Genomic DNA, 18980 nt, shown 5'->3' with positions numbered 1-18980 from the left:
GAGAGGAAGGTGTCTGCAAGTGGCACCCCGGTGCTCACTGTGCATATGCCGGCTCAAACCAGTTCCAGGGGCACACCAGCCTCTGAGCTGGGGAAAGTCCGGACAAGGGAGAGGGGTGTAACCACCCCCCTCCTGGTCCCACCCATGGGCAGGACCTAGTCGCGTGCCAGCCCCTTTTCTTAGGATAAAGGTAGGAGCGGGCCCCCTTCCCAAATTAGATCATCCTGAATCTTGAACGACTTTCTATGAAAGGAACTCTTGACTTTCTTTGAGGACTCTCCCTTGTGGCTAAGGAGTAGCCACCCTGCACCCGCAGTCACCATCTAAGCAACGCGGCTTGCTGCACGTCCATCCTCCGGATCAAGACTGCCCAGCTCGACGAGACCTGATTCCCTGGCATCTCTGACCTCTACCTGCATCATCAGCCCTGCTGAGATTCGTGGGTGTGACGAGACCTGAGGGACCGGCCATCTTCTGAAACTGCACGACGCTTAACCAGCACGACCGTCGAGGGATCCTCGAGTGAGTGCTTTGGGGTTTGAGAAGCCCTAACCCTGAGCAGCTCCAGCACCGAAGTCCAGCCCCCCAGCATCCACGAGATCTGCGTGGGGCCCTTCTGCTCTTTGCTGCTCTTTGCGTTGTCCGGTCACTTGCCTGCTGGCTAGTGGCTCTCCTGACGACGTACCACGACGATTACACCGCTGATCTGGTTGCTCCAGACTGGCCCTTGCTCCCTTCCTAAAGAGGAGCACCCCGGACCCTCCTGGTCCACTCCAGACGCCATCTTGACTCCACTGCGTGGGCTTGCCTTTGCCAAGGGTTATTGCCCCAATCCTGGGTCCAGCATCGCCGACAACAGACACCTTCGTGGGACAGCTCGCACCTCCAGCCTGGTAGCCGACAACGCCTCCTAGCCTGTGTGACTGCAGAGTCCAGCGTCGCCCACTCACCTGGTCGAGGTGACTTTGTCCGGTGCCATCCTGGTGCCCACACAATCACTGGCTAGTGATTAAGAACTGAGTCCCCTCTGCTTACAGGTCGTCTCCATCCCCGATCCAGGCTTGGATCACACCGAACATCTTCACTGGTCGCCTGCCAGCAACTTCTTCTTTCAGGCTCCATAGACTACAACGAGGATTCCTGACGTCTTTTGAACCCTATGCAGCCGCAGCCCCTGGGCTAGGTAACCCGAGCATTTCGGTGCTCCAACGCAGGTTCACTATCCAAGTGTCCAGATCCTTTTTCGTTTTTAGTCTACCTAGTCGGATTCGTCCGGAAACAGTAACTTTAGAGATACTAGCCTCCATAGACTTTGTCCCGCATCCCGCGTGAGAGTGCACACTTTGCACCCGATCTCCCTAGGCCTCCTGCTCCTAACCTTAGTGTCTGGTAGTGTAGTCCTAGTGATCCTGAAGCCTCTGGATCTTGTTACTTACCTGCTAGTATTTTGCATTCCAACTTTTAGTGTATATGGTTTTTCGTGCCCCTCGGGCATTTGTGTAAATTGTGCAACTTGAAGTATTTTCGTAAGAGTTTTGTATTGTGCTTAGCTCCCTGACTCATAAAGGGTTCAGGGTAGACTTGTTATAAATAAATATACTTTATTTTTAATAACAACTTGTGTGGTGTCCTTTCACTTGGTGTTCGAGGGGTATATGTGATGGTAAAACAGCTGGCTTAACACGCCCTCTAGAGTTTAGCCTAAAGCCTGCTTTTGTCCACGCTACTAGGATAGCTGGTCTATAAGGTTGACTTACAACCAATCATCAATAAGGGTCGTTTGGTATGATACACAGTGATCACTAGAATTGTGAGCACTATATATCAGGCCAACTTCTCACACTCTGGAGTTGTAATATCCTGTCATCTCTCATAACTATTAGAGTTCCCAGCCAAATCTATGTGACCACTGCAGGAGACAAGTAGCGCAGGATGATCATTCGGGTGCCTACATCATCACTGCCTCCTAGTGGATCTGACTTGCTGGCCCTAGGCCACCTTTGAATTTTTGTTTATTCGAGGAGGGTTGGTTCTTTGTTGGGAATTGTCTCTGCCATCAGATTTTCACTCCGCTTTAGCTACGAGCCCTTTCTGTGGAGATGCAGCCATTGTCTCTACATACTTCCATGTGAACTACAGTCATCCTGATGATCTGAGGGTTAGTCATCTCTCCCGCTACTGGGCCATATTCTCTTCTCCTTGCCAGCGTGGCTGCGAATCGGTCTTGGAAGAGAACTTTACTGTCTCTAAATGGGATCTCGTTTATTGTCCTTGTTTGTCACATGATATGTTCTTTTAGGGGCAACAGCTTGACCACAATGCCCCTTGCACCCGTTTGCCTTTCTCCTGAATGGTGTGCTCTTCCAATCCCTGAAGATGAATCGGGGGTATTTTTCAGGATACCTCTGTGTAGTTTTCACACATTCCACTATGTCAATCCCCGCCACCCCCCTTCTCCACCCTCCCAGTTTGTGGATGCAAATATTATGCAGTCCAGACCTATTTTCAAGGTACTTGCAATTTGCCATTAGGGCCGTGGTGTGACAAACAAATAACAGATCATCGTGGTGGCCAGTTAATCTGCTTTTGACACGGTTTGTAGTTGTCTTTCAGCTGATTCAAGTCAGTTGTGAATTGTAAAATCTGACTTGATGTCAGCACTTTCCCTTCCATTGTCCATTCTCAGTTTGGCTAGATTTATGGCCAAGGATTTCTCAAAATCTGCTTTCAAGTCCATTAGACACATTTTCAGGACTTCTTTGTTGAGAGTAGTGGTTGTTTACGCAGATATTTCTCTGTATGTGGGTTGCCTGATGTCCATCTGTTTGCCAAAAAGGTAGGAAAAAAATCACAAAGTCACCAGCCTTGCTTCTAAACTTGTGTGGTTGCATACGAATTATCCATCTGTACCCTTACTTGTAATCGCTTGTCTCCTCTCCTCAAGGCATGCCTGTATGTTTTTCTATGTGATCTTTATTAGCTCCTTGTGTCTCCTGTAAGCAGTCTCCAAGAGTGTGAGTGCTATGGTAGTCACACACACCTCGAGTAGAGTCTGTCTATTTAGGAGTTTTTTTGCCCTATAATGAAGAAGTCTTGGGGTATTATCATATTCTCCCTCAACTACACTTTTTTAATAGCGCCTATATGTTAATAAAGAGATGATTCAATTAGTAAAATGTCCTGTCTTTACTTATTATTGAAGACCAATCTAGGAGCCACTATCCTTGATTATGTAGCTCTTGATACTTTGGTAAATGGTGTTGTCCCCAGGTACAATGCCAGGAATTGCCACTGGAGTTATTTTTAAAAATGTCTATGTATATTAATGCACATGCAAGAGATTGGGCATATGCATTACAGTCTACTTCCGTTTCTTGCAGGATGTTCCTGTGGAGGCACTCACCACTGTTAAACCTTACTGTAATGAGATTCATGCTCAGGCCCAGATGTGGCTCAGGCGAGACCCCAAAGCATCATACGAGTCCTGGAAAAAGTGCCTGCCTGCCAGAGGGGGTAATGTATCCTTTGGGTTCCTTTATTTCCTTTTCAAACTGTGCTGCTTTGAAGGGTATTCAGCTTCAGACATTCTGTTTTGTATCATGTCTAACACAATGTACTACTCAGACCGCATTAACTAACCAATAGAAACAGCATAGTGTGATGGATTACATGTAATAAACATCTGAGCCTACTTAATCTCCCATTGTGCATGTCTTCTGGTGCCGACGGTGAGCATCTTCTACGTTTATCCATTTAATATGACTGGTTACACAGTAAGTATTGAGTAGTCGGCAACAGGGTTATTTTTTCCCCAATGATGTACGAATGATGGACATATAAATTGAGGGAAGCTTAAATTAATGGAATCCTGAGGAAAAGGATGGAGAGGTGAAATGCTTGAATTTCCCACCTAGTCCCTAGTATTTCTGCCTACTAGAGGCAGGTGTTTATCAGTGTCTGCCAGTGTGTCTAATGGAATAGCCTGCCCTTGCACTGTGTATGATAGCCTGTGTGTATGCTCTGTTAAGTATCCTGCCTGTACAGTAATTCATCCTGTCTGTGCGTCTACACATCATCTAGCCGGTGTGCCATAGAGAACAGCCTCTCTGTGTGACTTTTGGTGGAGTTATGCTATTCATTGGGCAGCCACCCTGTGTACAATGTAGAGCTGTGTATCCTACATTTGTAAAAGAACACACCCTTACACCATAGTAAGGAGTATGTTCGAGGCATGTGAGCTGTAGTTACCCATGCTTTAAGAAACAGCTAACATCACTTGCAAAATTTACTTTGACATGCACAAAGTGTTTTCTGTTAAAGTGTGCGTCCGGATTCCTCAATAATGCGTTTTTGTGTCCACTTACTGCATAATGGCCTGATATAGTTTAACTACTGAAATTTTCCTTTCCCTTGTCTATGTTTCAGTTACTGATACAAATATGAAGTCTCTCAGTCGTGCTGAGCTCCGCCATGCATACTTGCAGGAGAAATATTTTTGGAAGTGGAAACAATTTCTAAGCAGAAAAGGAAAGCGAAGTTCCCCTCTTGAACTCAAATTGGGGCACAACAACTGGCTTCGACAGGTACGTGTTGTCTACTTAATGGACATATAGCAGGTTCTGGTGGAAAATATCTGCGCAGAGCCAACAATTTATATTAAATTAGTCACTGTCAGGGACTACAAAATCTAACTCCAGGAGAGCTAGTAAGAGAAGAAGTGCTAAACTGGACCTGTGGCATAGTTGCAAATCTCTTGTCAGGAACTCAGCCTCCAGAAATTCACAAACACCCCCTGCGTCTCTTGGATCCCATTCAGAATAAAAAAAAATCAACTCTGCATCTATAAGCTGCTGTTTTGATTGGGACTAAATTAACAAAAGATTTTAAAAATGTAACCAAATGAGAAGCTGCTCAAACATGTTCATCATAGAGAAACATCTACTGGGGGAATTATCTAATAGAGCCTACTAGCCGCAGCTTCCTTCACGTAGAATTAACCCCAGGAGTGAGACTGGATCCGGAAAATCTTTTGCACAGCATCCCTGCGTGCCAGGGGGACGACATCACGCGTCTCCGCCCAGGCGTTGTCCGCGTACGTGACGTCAGCAAGGTCACAAGTCCCACCCCGGCGCGCCTACATCAGTTTTTTCCTTTTCCGCATGCAGCACGGATCCTGTTTGTGCTCTGGGCCTGTTTAGGCCTTTCGTTATTGCGTGTGTTTGGGAACAGTGTGCGAATTCCTTCAGGGTTTAAGACGTGCTCGTCTTGTGGACGCCTGATGGCGGCGGACCCTCATCCCATCTGCATGTGGTGTTTGGGAGAACACCACGACTCCACTGATTGTGAGGCATGCCAGTAGATCAAGCCGAAGTCTTGGCGGGAGCGCCGGATGAAACATCTCTTGGCTCGTATGTCCAGGTCGGTGGCGTCCTCTCACCCGGCCCCTTAAACCCGCTGCTTCCCTCGTCGGCAGCGTCCTTCTCCCAGGTCACAGGAGCATCGCTCACCTGTCGGTAAGTGTCACAGATTGTCCCCGAGGGCCGGTTTCCGGCCTGTCAGGGGCGTGGTTCTCTCTGCTGGCGGCCGGGCCCTGTGGGTCGTCACCTTATTCGCCGTTTCCCGGTGTGGGGGCGACTAGAGCCCAGATGGAGACATATGCGGCGGCTTTGCAGGCCTCGGTGGCTTCTCCCCCTCCTCTTTCCGCTCCTGGGACGTCAGCGGATTCCTTACCCTGTGCTCCGGCGCCGACTGGCTCGGATCCAGGTTCGGAGGATGTGGTGTCGTTGGGGTTCTCTCCTTCGGACCACGGCGCCTCTGCTTCGCCGCAAACTCCTGCGGGAGTCCCTGTGGTGCCGCGAGAGGTCGCCAGGGCTCGGGACGCACCCCCGAACTCCTCTCGGTCCTCTGACAGGCGGCGGTCTTACCCGAATTGACGCTGCTTCGGCGCCAGCAGTAGCTGGCCCTGGCGGCGCCACAGTCAGCAGAGGGGCCCTCTCGCCCCGTCAAGGTTCGAGGCTGCTGGGCGACTCCTCGTCCTTCACCGAGTCCCTCACGTCCCTCCAAGCAGGCGGCTGCCTCATCGGAGGTAGAGTCGACGCCTTTCCGGCGCTATTCCCTTGCCGGCCCGACTCCGGCCCAGCCACGGTCTCCTGCGCCATGCGCTGCGGCAGAGTTTGTTCCGGCGTCTCCCCTGGCACCAGACGACGACGATGTCCTGCCTCAGATTACAGACTCTACGGCGCCGGGCCGACGTCGAGTCATTGACACGTCCTCGGACGCCCCTGCTCTCCAGAGGTTCGGCATTTGCTGGTGTCCTCCTAGCTGGAGACTGGCCACCGCGTCGTGGCTTTTCTACTGACGTGGTCTAAAGGCGGCACCTCGCCGTCTCCACGGACTTCGCCAGAGGAGCCGCAGGTTCCCCACTCCTCGGTCCCTCTTACTTCTTTCCGGACCTGGCCCTTCCCTCCGGTTGGCTTGGGGTATGGCCGCCTTAGCTCGCAGCCATCACCTAATGAGGAGCGGATTTCGCTCGTGCTGTTTCCACGGCTGTGGGAATTTTGCGCCTGCGTGACCCAGCTACCCAGTTCCCCACGGTTCATCTTCTGGAGGTTCTCCATCAGGGTTCTGGTGGCCGGGAGCTGTTGCTTCCTTTCAATGGTTCGCTCCATTCTTCTATTTTGGGGACTTGGGGCCGTCCCGCCACGGTGAACCCGGTGCCCCAACACCTTCTACACTGCCTTTGTCCGGCGTCGCGTGATCCAGTGTGTCTTTCCCTTCACCTCTCTACCAGAGGCCCTCTTTTGCAGACTGCCTTTCCTTCTTTGCCGCCGCTGTTGTCTCCCCCAGCGCGGGAGGCGTGCTGGCTGGACACCTGGGGGTGCAATATGTTCGCCTCGACCAGTACGGCTCTGCGGGCCCTTAACACGCTGTGTGTTTTGGCTCGGGCCACTTCTTGTTTGTGGGACTTGGCGGAGTTCCTTATGTCTGCTGCTTCACAGGAGGGTGTCTGTGTTGATTTGAGACACCATGTTTTGGATGGCCGGGAGCTGGCGGCGTTTATTCTTCGGCCTGCGTTGGACATCTCAGAGGTCCTGGGTCGTGCCATGACTTCTTCGGTTGCCCTTCTTCTCCATGCCTGGCTTTGGGACAGTGTGTTCCTGGAGAACGTTCGAGAACGGTTTGTGGACCTCCCCTTCGATGGTGCTCTTTTGTTCCATGCCCCTGCGGACTCGGCCATTCAGAGGTTCTTGGCGGGTCCTCTTCCTCTTTAACACTCAGTGACCTGCGAGTTGCTCTTGTTCTTAGAGGTGTTCTTCCGTTGGGGCAGGTCACCCCGGTTGTCTGTTCTGTGTGATTCATGGCCACTCGAGTCCTCCTTGTTGGGACTGTGGTTCTGTTGGCTGCTGGCTAGCCCTTCTTCTCGACTGTTTTTCCTTTGGGGTTTCTGCACCATGCAGGCCCTGAGATTGGGCCTTCTGTATTTTTCCTCTCTGGCTGCTTGGTAAGCCTTCTGCAGGGTTTTTGCCGCAGTTCTTTTTCTGTTGTCCTATGCTGCAGAAGTGTTTTCCCAAGAGGTTCCTATGTCTTGGGATGTGACCTACCCTATGTGGGTAGTGGTGGCTGTTACCTAGCCCTGTTATGTGCTGGGGAGCTGTGATAGCCTGTGGGCTTCTGCTCTCCGTGGCGTTATAGTATTGCAGGTGCAGTCTTCTTGTTGATGTCTTCGACTAGCTTGAGTCCCGCCCCAGGGTGTTCTTCTCTGGGGTCGCTGCGCTGTTTTGCCTGGTCTGGTCTGCTGTCCGTGGCCTGGCATCCAGGTCCTGTCCGGTGCCTCTTCTCTTTGGGCCATGTGTGCGGTCTCCTCCCTGGGGCGGGTCTTTTCTTCTTCTTCGTCGGCTGGAGTCTGGCTTGCTCTGAATGCTTCTTCCAGTGGGCCTTGCACCCGGCTTTCCCTCTTCTTCCTGTGGAAGGGGTTGGTCTCTGCCGTCTTTTCCCTTTTTGCGGGTGCAGTTCGTCCCTGTGGGCCGTTGGGAGGTTCTTCCTGGTTGACATTGGGTTAAGCTTTTTGGCTTCCTCTGGCTTGTTGCTGGCGGCGCCGTTCTGTCTGGGATTGCCTTTGTCCGGCCTCTTCTCCTTGGGGGTCTCTAGGTTACTCTTCTAATTCGGTGCTCCCTTCCCTGGCCTTGGGCGGAGGTTTGTTGCCTTGTACGGGCATGGTGTGCTTGGCCTCCTTTTTGCTTTGCTTTGCTTCCTCTGCTGGGTGAAGGACAGGCTGCCTCTTCTTTCTTTTCCCGCATCCTTTTTGGGGTTGGTGGTCTTCCGCTGGTGGGGGATCCCCTTGCCTGGGGGTACGAGGCTCCTCGTCCTGTCTTGGCCCCCGTGGGACCCTCTGTTATGGCCAGCCGGATATGGTCCTCTCGCAGACCCTCCTTCCCCTTGGGTATGGCTAGGGTATCTATTCTACGTGTAGGAATCTGCGGCTAGTAGTCTCTATCAGATGTACGAATTACTTACCTTCGGTAATGATGTATCTGGTAGAGACAATTCTAGCCCCAGATTCCTTCACGCCCCATCCTGTATTGGCAGGGCTGGGCTCTGTTCTTAATTTTTTCCCAGCCTTTGGGTACTGCAGTGCCTGGCACTGCTCTTTATGGTGTTGTTCCTGAGCATTCCTTTTCTGTTCTTCGCACACTGTCCCTATACTCTCACAGTTTTGTCTGATGGCTCAGCATTGTGGCGCAGAAAAGTTCTCAGAAGAAAACGGACGTAGGCGCGCCGGGGTAGGACTTATGTGACCTCGCTGACGCCACGTACGCAGACAACGCCTGGGCGAAGTTGCGTGATGTCGTTCCCCTGGCGCGCAGGGATGCTGTGCAAAAGATTTTCCAGATCCAGTCTCACGCCTGGGGATAATTCTACGTGAAGGAATCTGTGGCTAGAATCGTCTCTGCCAGATACATCTTTACCGAAGGTAAGTAACTCGTACTTATAGGCCCTAAGAAAAGTAACCATGTTCGCTTTGCAACTCATTTTAAGATGCAATGCACACTTAACTATTTTGCCTCTTTGTCCCTTATTGTGAATTATGAATCATTCCAGAACGCTCTGTTGCTACTTCAGAAACGTGACATTTGTTATAGAATTTTTTGACTGTGAAAAAAATAAATCTATGATATGTTTTGGCTAGCCCCTTTTGGACAATATCAAACACCTTGAGAGATTTGAACAAAATCTCAGAGTTGCCACTGTCCACCCCTCCTACCTTTTTTCTCCTCCTGTCTCTTCTGTGCCTCTTCATCTCCAGTGCTATTGTTTCCCTTTTCAGACTGGATGAGTCTATTTCAACTGGATATTTGACTCTGAGTAAGATGCCATATCAGTGACTTTCTAGGGAATGGACCTTGTGAATTTCTCCTTGACATAGAATTATGCCCAAATTAAGTGCTGTTTAGCTGGCTAGAGCAGCAGTTCCTTTTCTGTTTCTGGTAATCATTCCTTTTATTTTAGATGTGTAACGCCTTATTCCCACACAGGATGCTAAATTGTGTCCTTTGTGTCTCAGCTCTACTTTTTACTGAGACCACACTTTGAGGGAACTCCTTAATCCACAGCCTAAATAGTGTTAAGCCTCCATGAGACTGTTGGTGAAACATCTTTATTTTATTTAACAAAAAAATCTACAGTTCAACACAGGGCTAATGGACTCTGTGGCCCTGCAGTGCTATGATTATAGTTTCTCCAAAATGCACCACTACACACCATCCTTCACGGCCAAGGCTGCCTGCATCTCATCCAGCAGCAAAGCCCCAATCAGGAGAGCTCTCTTAAAGGCCATCACAGATGGCATCGCCTCAGCTACCTCTCGATGTTTAGGTTTCATGTTTGTTTACCGTTGTGCAAATATCTGATAACTAGGATAGCTGAAACAGCCTAAAGTTTGGGGTTGTATAATTGAGCAGGTTGACAGGCCAAAGTAAATGAGCCTTTTAATGAACATGCGAACAGCACCTTGAACAACCTCAGCTTGCCTCATCCACATTTCCCTGGTTTAACTTTGGTGATTTCCCTGAAAAGTTCCCTTTGTTTATTAATCTTAAGTGTCTTCGCTGTTGCTAATCAGATAAGATTGGCCTCAAGACCTTATTAGCAGATATTAGCGATGGTTGTGTATTTTACGAAATCTTTGATTTGGGTGACTGAAAATCATATGCAGGTACAGCATAAAACAAGAGGTTAAATCTACATTTTAGGGGGTACATTTGTCGCTGATACCAGGCAGCCCATAACGTCCTTCAACTGCCAGGCTTGCACAGCGGTGACTGCAATTCATAGGGTTGGGTGTTTCTAGCAAACATTAAAGTTATGCCTGCTCCACCCTGATCATATAAAATGTGATACTAAGGGAACAGGTCATACTTTTATGCAGCTCTGAAATGAGTTTTCTTTGCTCTGATATCTACTCTGTGTTGATGGACATGTGGTGAACAAGTATCTATAATGCTGCAGCCAGTTCTGGCCTCCTATTCTGCAATGTTGTATGCCCAACAGTTGCTCAGGCTACCTCCCTCCAGCAGTTTTCCAACCCCTGCAGGTTTGAAGCACCATTGTCTTATTTCATGTAGGAGTCTTGTGATTGGAATTTGGGAGATTTGTGCCCAAAGTAAACACCTTCACCAAACCGTCTGTACACTAGCACCCAGCAGCAACAAAAAAAACTTGCCTCTAAGGCTGACCCATTTTCTTCACAGCTCTTTGGAACAGTCCTAGTGCTCCAAGGGCCCTCTGCCACCAAATCAACAGATGCAGATGGAGGAAATAATCACAGAGACCTACCAACTGCAATAATCTTCATGCTCCTCTGCTGCCCTCTACCTTGCTGCTTTTTTGGCAGCTTCCTTTCCTGAAAAGACTGAAGCAGTATCACTAACAACAAGCACCAGGGCAGACAGAAATGATGCAGAGTGATGACCAAAGCTTGGAAATGCCAGTTGATGTCAGCAGGACTGCTTTAGGGTCTTTGTGAGACCACAGGACAGGAACAAAGTAGCAGTGATGCACCATGGTTGAGCTACACCCACTCACCCTATTAAGCTTACGTCTGATAAAAATTTGAACTCGAAAAGAGATCTTTTTGTATCATTCTTTGACTTGTGAGTAACCTTTTAATAGACTCAGTTAGATTTAACTTTCCATTCAGGGACACAGACTAAATCTGTGGTTATCTCCACTGAAATGGTGTTTGTTTTCAGCTTAGCCGGGACATTTTTTGAGACCAAGACTAAAATAGTGAGGCAGAACAGGCTCTCTCCAGAGGCAGGAGAACTCGGGAAGGATATCTTAGCACGTACTAGGAAGTACTAGCAGCCTGGAAGAATAAAGAAGGCTAAAAACTAAAGTAATATGGAACAGACTGTTATCTGAAGTGTGGACATGAACAAGGTAATGCCTGCAGGCAACAAATTTAGGTGGAAGGTGCTTATACAATACTCTGACCAATGCAAAGTTCAGTAGCATGAACAATAGAAAGTACAAAGCTTAAGACTGACATTCAAAACTTATAGTTTGTGTATTCTATGTAAAATGATCTGGCTGTAACTAAAAAAAAATAGATTGCAGAATAGGCATGTAACAGTTATTCTCAGTCTTAGGAGACACTTTGCAGCCCTTATGGATGAATATTGCTAACCTAAGTTTCGGAATGTGAGACACCCAGCTTTAGAACTCAGTGGCACTATCTGGTAATAACTAGATTTTGTAACACAAACATAAGATGAGACAAAGTGAAATGAAGAATTTGATCAGAATACAGGAACAGTGTTTAGGAAAAGAAGGACTGAGTTTTTAGTAACGGAGGAAAATACCCATACAGAAGCAGGTCTCAGAAAAGGCAGGGCTGGATTCTAAGAAATAGGCAATGGAAAAAAATTGTGACAGAATAGAGAGAGGAGATAGATGACACCTAACTAACCAGGGAAAACATGGTGGTTATAGGAAACTAGGAGAGGCTGATATGCAACTGGAACAAGGATTAAAAGTATGCAGCTAGAAATCTGGGATACAGGACAAATCATTAGCAATATTCAGAATACCACTACCTACAAATCTACTGAAATTACGAAACAAAAGTAGCTATAGCTTCAAAATGGGTCCAGGAACAGAAGTACCAGTATGGAGAAAAGGAACAAAGGAGCTAAAGCATTAGAGAGCATAGAAACTAGCATCAGAAGAGGGTTCCGGACTGAAGCAACCATAGCAACAAAACAAATTTGGAATCAAGAAACCTGAAATCTGTATGGCGCAATGAAACAACCAATTAGCCATAACAGAGGAGTAGGCTTCGTTTGAGCAGGCTCAGAAGGAAGACCATTCAGAAAACAATGAGGAGCACAACTGTGTGAATCTAGACAGATGCTGAAGTTCACAGTTATGTCTAGGAAGTGACTGTAGCGCTTGGATTTAAAGACTGAAGGTCTGTAGTTATAAAACACTGCAAGAAACAGGTTAGTATTAGATTCCTTACCTTGGAATATTCCCAGGCGTCAGTCTGGATCCGGAAACTTTTGCTCAGCAGTACCCCTGCGCGTCGCTAGGCGTCGTCTCTGGCTCCGCGTCAGTCGTCTGCGTCGTTTGCACCGGGATGACGTCGCCGGAGTACTTAGACACCGCCCTCGCGCGCTGACGTCAGTTCTTCTTTTTTCCACGCCAGCAAGCGCTGATCTGGAAAAAGTGGTACCCTTTAGTCATTTTTTGTCTAAACTTTTTCGATCCTTTTTGATCTGTTTTTCGAGTCGAACGACTCCATCGGTGCCGGTAGGGATCCCCGGGTTCAAACCCTGTGCCGACTGCAACCAAATGAGGTCTGTTACCGACCCCCAATGCCGGTGCCTGTAGTGCTTAGGGGCCTACCACGATGTCAAGTCGTGCCCGGACTGCCGGGCCTTGACCTCGAAAGCTAGGCGGGAGCGGTCCCGTAAGCTCCTCGAGCTCCGGCAGTCAGCCAAGTGCCGCTCGAGGTCCCGGTCCGTGAGGAGGTCGAGGGACTGGTCGCGGGGCCGGAGTCATCACAGCTTGGCGAGTCGCCACCACTCGTCGGGCTCCAAGTCCTCAGGTAAGAGGCACAAGAAGTCGAAGAAGCGACACCAGGCGTTGTGGCCTGCTCCATTCCGGCACCGGAACGGAATCACTCGACTCCGAGAGAAGTGCCTTATTACTATGATCCAGCCCCATCATTTGTACCGGAGTACCAAGAGATGGAGGACGAGGCGGATTGGGAGGGGTCTGAGGACCCTCTGGCACGGGAGTCCCAGTCTTTTCAGGACTGGGCAGGTGAACTAGGGGAGGCCAGTGGTTTGGACACTTCGCCCGAAACTGGATTTGTCTCCCCTCCTACCGTGGCTACGGAGGAGGGGGTTGCCTACATTGTGGTGTTGACGAGGGCAGCCAAGGCCTTGTCTCTTGAGCTCCCCGTTGCGGCCGTGAGGACTAACCTCTTTACTGAGGTCCTCAAACCGCAGGCAAGATCTTCGGAGCCTCTACTGCCGTTCAATGAGGCCTTAACTGACGTTCTGTTGGGCACTTAGTCCAGGCCCGCTACAGGTACCCCTGTAGATAGGAATGTGGCCAGACGCAACTGCCCGGCCCCGGGCGACCCTTGTTTCCTGTCCACCCACCCCACCCCGAGAGCCTGGTTATCCAGGCCTCCAAATCCCAGATCGCATTCCCGACAGCTCCCCCTGATAGGGAATCCAAAAGGTAGGAACAGTATGGGAAAAAGATGTTCTCCTCACTTAGTTTGGGGTTGCTGTCGGTCAACACCGCTTGCTTTTTGGGCCGTTCTACCCATTCTCTGTGGGACACGGTCGCGGACGTGCTACCACAATACCTGGAGGAGGCCCGGGTTAAACTCTCCCAAGCCCTTGCAGAGTGGCGAGATGCAGCACGGTATTCCATTTGATGTGGACTGGATACCACGGACTCGCTAGGCAGGGAGATTGCAACGACGGTGGCGGTTCGCCGCCACGCCTGGCTGAGATCCGCAAATTTTTCGTCCGATGTCCAGAACACCCTTTTGGACATGCCGTTTGATAGCCGTCGCCTCTTTGGCGACAAGGCAGACAGTGCACTTGAGCGCTTTAAGAACTCCTGGGCTACGGCCAAGTCCTTGGGCCTGTCTGCCCTGCGCCAGCAAACTGCTGCCTTTCGCTCCTTTCGTGGCCAAGAAAGGGGCACCCCCACACGTCCTGCCAGCCACGGGCCGCAGTCTAAGATCCAGCGAGGTGGCGGACCTGGTAACCGCTGTGGTGGTGCCAGGGGACAACGGCGAGGACAGTCCGCATCCGCCTCAAAGCCCTCCCAATCTGAGCTTTCAGGCCCATTTAATGCCAGTGGGGGGCAGGGTTCACCATCACCTCCTCCACTGGCACGACATCACATCGGACAGGTGGGTTCTGCAAATCGTCTGAAGGGGCTACTCCCTCCCCTTCGAGGCGACCCCTCCAGCCATGCCACTGCAATACCACCGCGTGTAGGGGGATCACTTGCAACTTCTGCAAGAGGAAGTTACGGCCCTCTTGGCCAAGGGGGCCATAAAGCGCGTTCCTGGTCCAGAAGTAGGGTGTGGTTGTTACTCCCACTACTTTCTGGTTCCCAAGAAGGGCAAAGAGGCCTTCTGTAGGAAGGTGGATACCTGACTATGGTTACCCCCAACTTTTTGTCTGGTGTTTTGCTGGTTTTTCGACTTAGTTGACCTGGGACCCTGCTACTCAGGGCCCCAGGCCTACTGCTCTCTCTCTAAAATGGATCCCATGTACCTTAGGTACATATCTAATTGGATACTGAGTCACCTTATCAGTCCCTGTACAGTATACCTTAGGTATCCAGGGCATAGGTGTACCCAGGGCCTACCAGGGGCTGCAGCATATATTATGCCACCCCTGGCTGGCCATCCAAATCTGACACAACTGGCTGCACGACAGCTGGGGCAAGGTGGTGTAATCACCCTTTGCTTTAGATATAGTATTCCTATATCTAACCCTAAAATGGACACATGAGTTCCTATCAGTCACTCCTATGGCAGGCCTTAACAATCCTGAAGGCAGAGTGCTTGGAATTATGCGAGATGGTGCTCTGGCATGAGCTGAGCCCGTCTGCAGCTTGCGGAACCAAGTCCTAATAGCTGTTCCATGATAACACGTACCATATACTCTTAAGTGCATTATAATCCTCGCGGTTATTTGCTATCTTTGGTATCGCTTTATCAAAACATGTCGAGTAAGGTGTCGTACGAATTGGAATACTAACCCCTCGCCAATTCTGGCAACGGGGTTAGCATTCCACCCTTCTAGAGGGACACGACATGTATGTAACTGTGAACCCCGGTTAAAGTTAACTCGAGCCTCAGCATCACAAAATGGATGCTGCCACCACAGACACAAATCTGACCTCCTGCTGCTGGGAGTCCTTCCAGCGAGGAGAGCTTGGACAAAGGGTTTCCTGTCTGGGGCGGTGCTAGCACCATCCCAGACAGGGTTTTGTGTATCCCAGGTAGGCAGGGCTGAGAGGAAGGTGACTGCAAGTGGCACCCCGGTGCTCACTATGCATCTGCCGGCTTGAACCAGTTCCAGGGGCACACCAGCCCCTGAGCTGGGGAAAGTCCGGACAAGGGAGAGGGGTGTAACCACCCCCCTCCTGGTCCCACCCATGGGCAGGACCTAGTCGCGTGCCTGCCCCTTTTTTTAGAATAAAGGTAGGAGCAGGCCCCCTTCCCAAATTAGATAACTCTGAATCTTTACTACTTTCCACGAAAGGACTCGACCATTTCTGAAGACTCTCCCTTGTGGCTAAGGAGTAGCCACCCTGCACCCGCAGGCACCATCTAAGCATCGCGGTTTGCTGTAAGTCCATCCTCCGGATCAAGACTGCCCAGCTCGACGAGACCCGGATTTCCTGGCATCTCTGACCTCTACCTGCATCATCTGCCCAGCTGAGATTCGTGGGTGTGACGAGACCTGAAGGGACCGGCCATCTTCAAAACTGCACAACGCTTAACCAGCACGACCGCCGAGGGATCCTCGAGTGAGTGCTTTGGGGTTTGAAAAGCCCTGACCCTGACCAGCTCCAGCACCGAAGTCCAGCCCCCCAGCAACCACGAGATCTGCGTGGGGCCCTTCTGCTCTTTGCTGCTCACCGCGTTGTCCGGTCACTTGCCTGCTGGTTAGTGGCCCTCCTGATGAACCACGACGATTACACCGCTGGTCTGGTTGCTCCAGACTGGCCCTTGCTCCCTTCCAAGGGAGGAGCACCCCGGACCCTCCTGGTCCACTCCAGACGCCATCTTGACTCCACCGCGTGGGCTTGACTTTGCCAAGGTTTGTTGCCCCAATCCTGGGTCCACCATCGCCGACACCAGACACCTTCGTGGAACAGCTCGCACCTCCAGCCTGGTCGCCGACAACGCCTCCTGGTCCGAGGGACAGCAGAGTCCAGCGTCGCCCACTCACCTGGTCGAGGTGACTTCATCAGGTGCCATCCTGGTGCCCACCTAATCACTTGCTAGTGATTAAGAACTGAGTCCCCTCTGCTTTCAGGTCGTCTCCATCACCGATCCAGGCTTGGATCCCTCCGAATATCTTCACTGGTCGCCTGCCAGCAACTTCTTCTTTCAGGCTCCATAGACTTCAACGAGGATTCCCGACGTCTTTTGAACCCTATGCAGCCGCAGCCCCTGGGCTAGGTAACCTAAGCATTTCGGTGCTCCAACGTAGGTTCACTGTCCAGATCCTTTGTCGTTTCCAGTCTATCTAGTCGGATTCGTCCGATAACAGTAACTTTACAAATACTAGCCTCCATAGACTTTGTCCCGCATCCCGCGTGAGAGTGCACACTCTGCACCCGCTCTCCCTAGGCCTCCTGCTCCTAACCTTAGGGTTCAGTAGTGTAGTCCTAGCGATCCTGAAGCCTCTGGATCTTGTTACTTACCTGCTAGTATTTCGCATTCCACTTTTAGTGTATATGGTTTTTCGTGCCCTTCGGGCATTTGTGTAAATTGTGCGACTTAAAGTATTTTCGTAAGAGTTTTGTTGTGTGTTTAGCTCCCTGACTCATAAAGAGATCAGGGTAGACTTGTTATAAATAAATATCCTTTATTTTCATAACAACTTGTGTGGTGTCCTTTCACTTGGTGTTCAAGGGGTATATGTGATGGTAAAACAGCTGGCTTAACACGCCCTCTAGAGTTTAGCCTAAAGACTGCTCTTGTCCATGCTACTAGGATAGCTGGTCTATAAGGTTGACTTACAACCAATCATCAATAAGGGTCGTTTGGTATGATACACAGTGATCACTAGAATAGTGAGCACTATATATCAGGCCAACTTCTCACACCTTCGCCCTATCTTGGACCTGCAGGACGTCAACGGCTTCCTCCAAAAGGAGAAGTTCAAAATGCTGACTCTGGCTTAGGTCTCAGCTGCCCTAGACCCGGGAGGCTGGATGGTAGTGTTAGACTTGCAGGACGCTTATTTTCACATCCCTGTCCTGCCGGCCCACCGGCGCCACCTGCTGTTCATGGTAGGCCACAAGCACTTTCAGTTTACTGTGCTCCCCTTCGGCCTTACCAGCGCCCCTCGGGTGTTCATGAAAGTGATGGCGGTGGTGCAGCTCATCTGCGCAGATTAGGGGTTTCAGCCTTTCTCTATCTCGACGACTGGTTGTTAAAGGCGGGCTCGCCCAAGACAGTCGTTAGCCACCTCCAGACTAAGGCCAACCTCCTACATCTGCTGGGGTTCTCCATCAATGTGCCGAAGTCACACCTGTGCCCCTCTCCGAAGCGCCTCTTCATCGGAGCGGTTCTAGACTCGGCGCAGTTTTGGGTTTATCCTCCCGAACAGTGGGTTCGGGATATTCAGGCTCTGATTCCGATCTTTCAGCCTTTATCCCGAGTCTCGGTCAGGTTGACACTGCGGCTTCTGGGGCTGATGGCCTCCTGCATCCTTCTGGTGCATCACACCAGGTGGCGGATGCGGGCTCTGCAGTGGGACCTGAAGTTTGTGGGCCCAGCATCAGGGCAACTTGTCCGACCATGTTTTGATCTCCGAGGGCACTGCAAGACAGTTGCAGTGGTGGCTCACGGACCGCGATTGGGTCAGCAGCAGATCCCTCTCCCTTCCCCAAAGGGAGCACGTTGTTGTGACGGATGCGTCCATCCTGGGCTGGGGGGGCTACATGGGAGAGGCGAAGATCAGAGGCCTCTGGTCTCTGGCGGAGTCCCTGCTCCACATCAACCTTCTGGAGCTGCGGGTGATCCGACTGGCACTGAAAGCATTCCTCCCCTCTGTCCGGGGGAGTGTAGTGCAGGTGTTCACGGACAACACCACCGCCATGTGGTACTCCAACAAACAGGGCGGGTGGGGTCGTGGACCCTATGCCAGAAGGCTCCGCGTCTCAGGCAATGGCTGGAAACATCAGGGCATAACCCTGGTGATTCAACACCTGGCAGGATCCCTGAACGCCAGGGAGGACAAACTCAGTCGTCTGTGCATGATGGATCACGAATGGCGTCTGAACTCAGACGTGGCGCAAGGTCTCTTTCAGCAGTGGGGAGAGCCTTATTTAGAACTATTCGCCACAGAAGAGAACGCGCAATGTCATCAGTTCTGCGCATTGGAATTTCCAAGGCGGCATTCGCTCGGAGACGCTTTTCGTCGCGAGTGGAGATGCAGTCTGTTGTATGCCTTTCCGCCTATACCTCTTCTGCCCAGAGTGCTGAAGAAGATCCGGCGCGACCGGGTCCAAGTCATCATTGTGGCTCCGGACTGGGCACAAAGATACTGGTATCCCGAACTACTCAGCATGTCAGTCGATCCCCCGATTCGTCTGCCTCTTCAGGAGGACCTTCTGTTGCAGCAGCAGGGGACGTTCCTCCACCTGAACCTGTCCAGGCTCCACCTCCATGCGTGGAGATTGAGCGGCGACAGTTGAGG

General features: G+C 50.8%; 1 protein-coding gene across 14 annotated transcripts in view; it reads left to right on the top strand.

Annotated features, from left to right (window-relative positions):
* The window catches only part of UBR4 (ubiquitin protein ligase E3 component n-recognin 4), a 1723360-nt gene that overhangs the window by 1390031 nt on the left and 314349 nt on the right, over positions 1–18980 (top strand). For all 14 annotated transcript variants that reach the window (XM_086921716.1, XM_086921718.1, XM_086921717.1 and 11 more), the window contains 2 exons: positions 3381–3513; positions 4426–4583. In XM_086921716.1, coding sequence (XP_086777842.1) covers positions 3381–3513; positions 4426–4583 — 291 coding nt within the window. The remainder of the gene's footprint in view (positions 1–3380; positions 3514–4425; positions 4584–18980) is intronic.

This window comes from Lissotriton vulgaris, chromosome 5, assembly GCF_964263255.1.
Source record: "Lissotriton vulgaris chromosome 5, aLisVul1.2, whole genome shotgun sequence".
In the NCBI taxonomy this organism is placed as follows: Eukaryota; Metazoa; Chordata; class Amphibia; order Caudata; family Salamandridae; genus Lissotriton; species Lissotriton vulgaris.
This window is presented reverse-complemented; position numbering and strand designations above follow the sequence as displayed.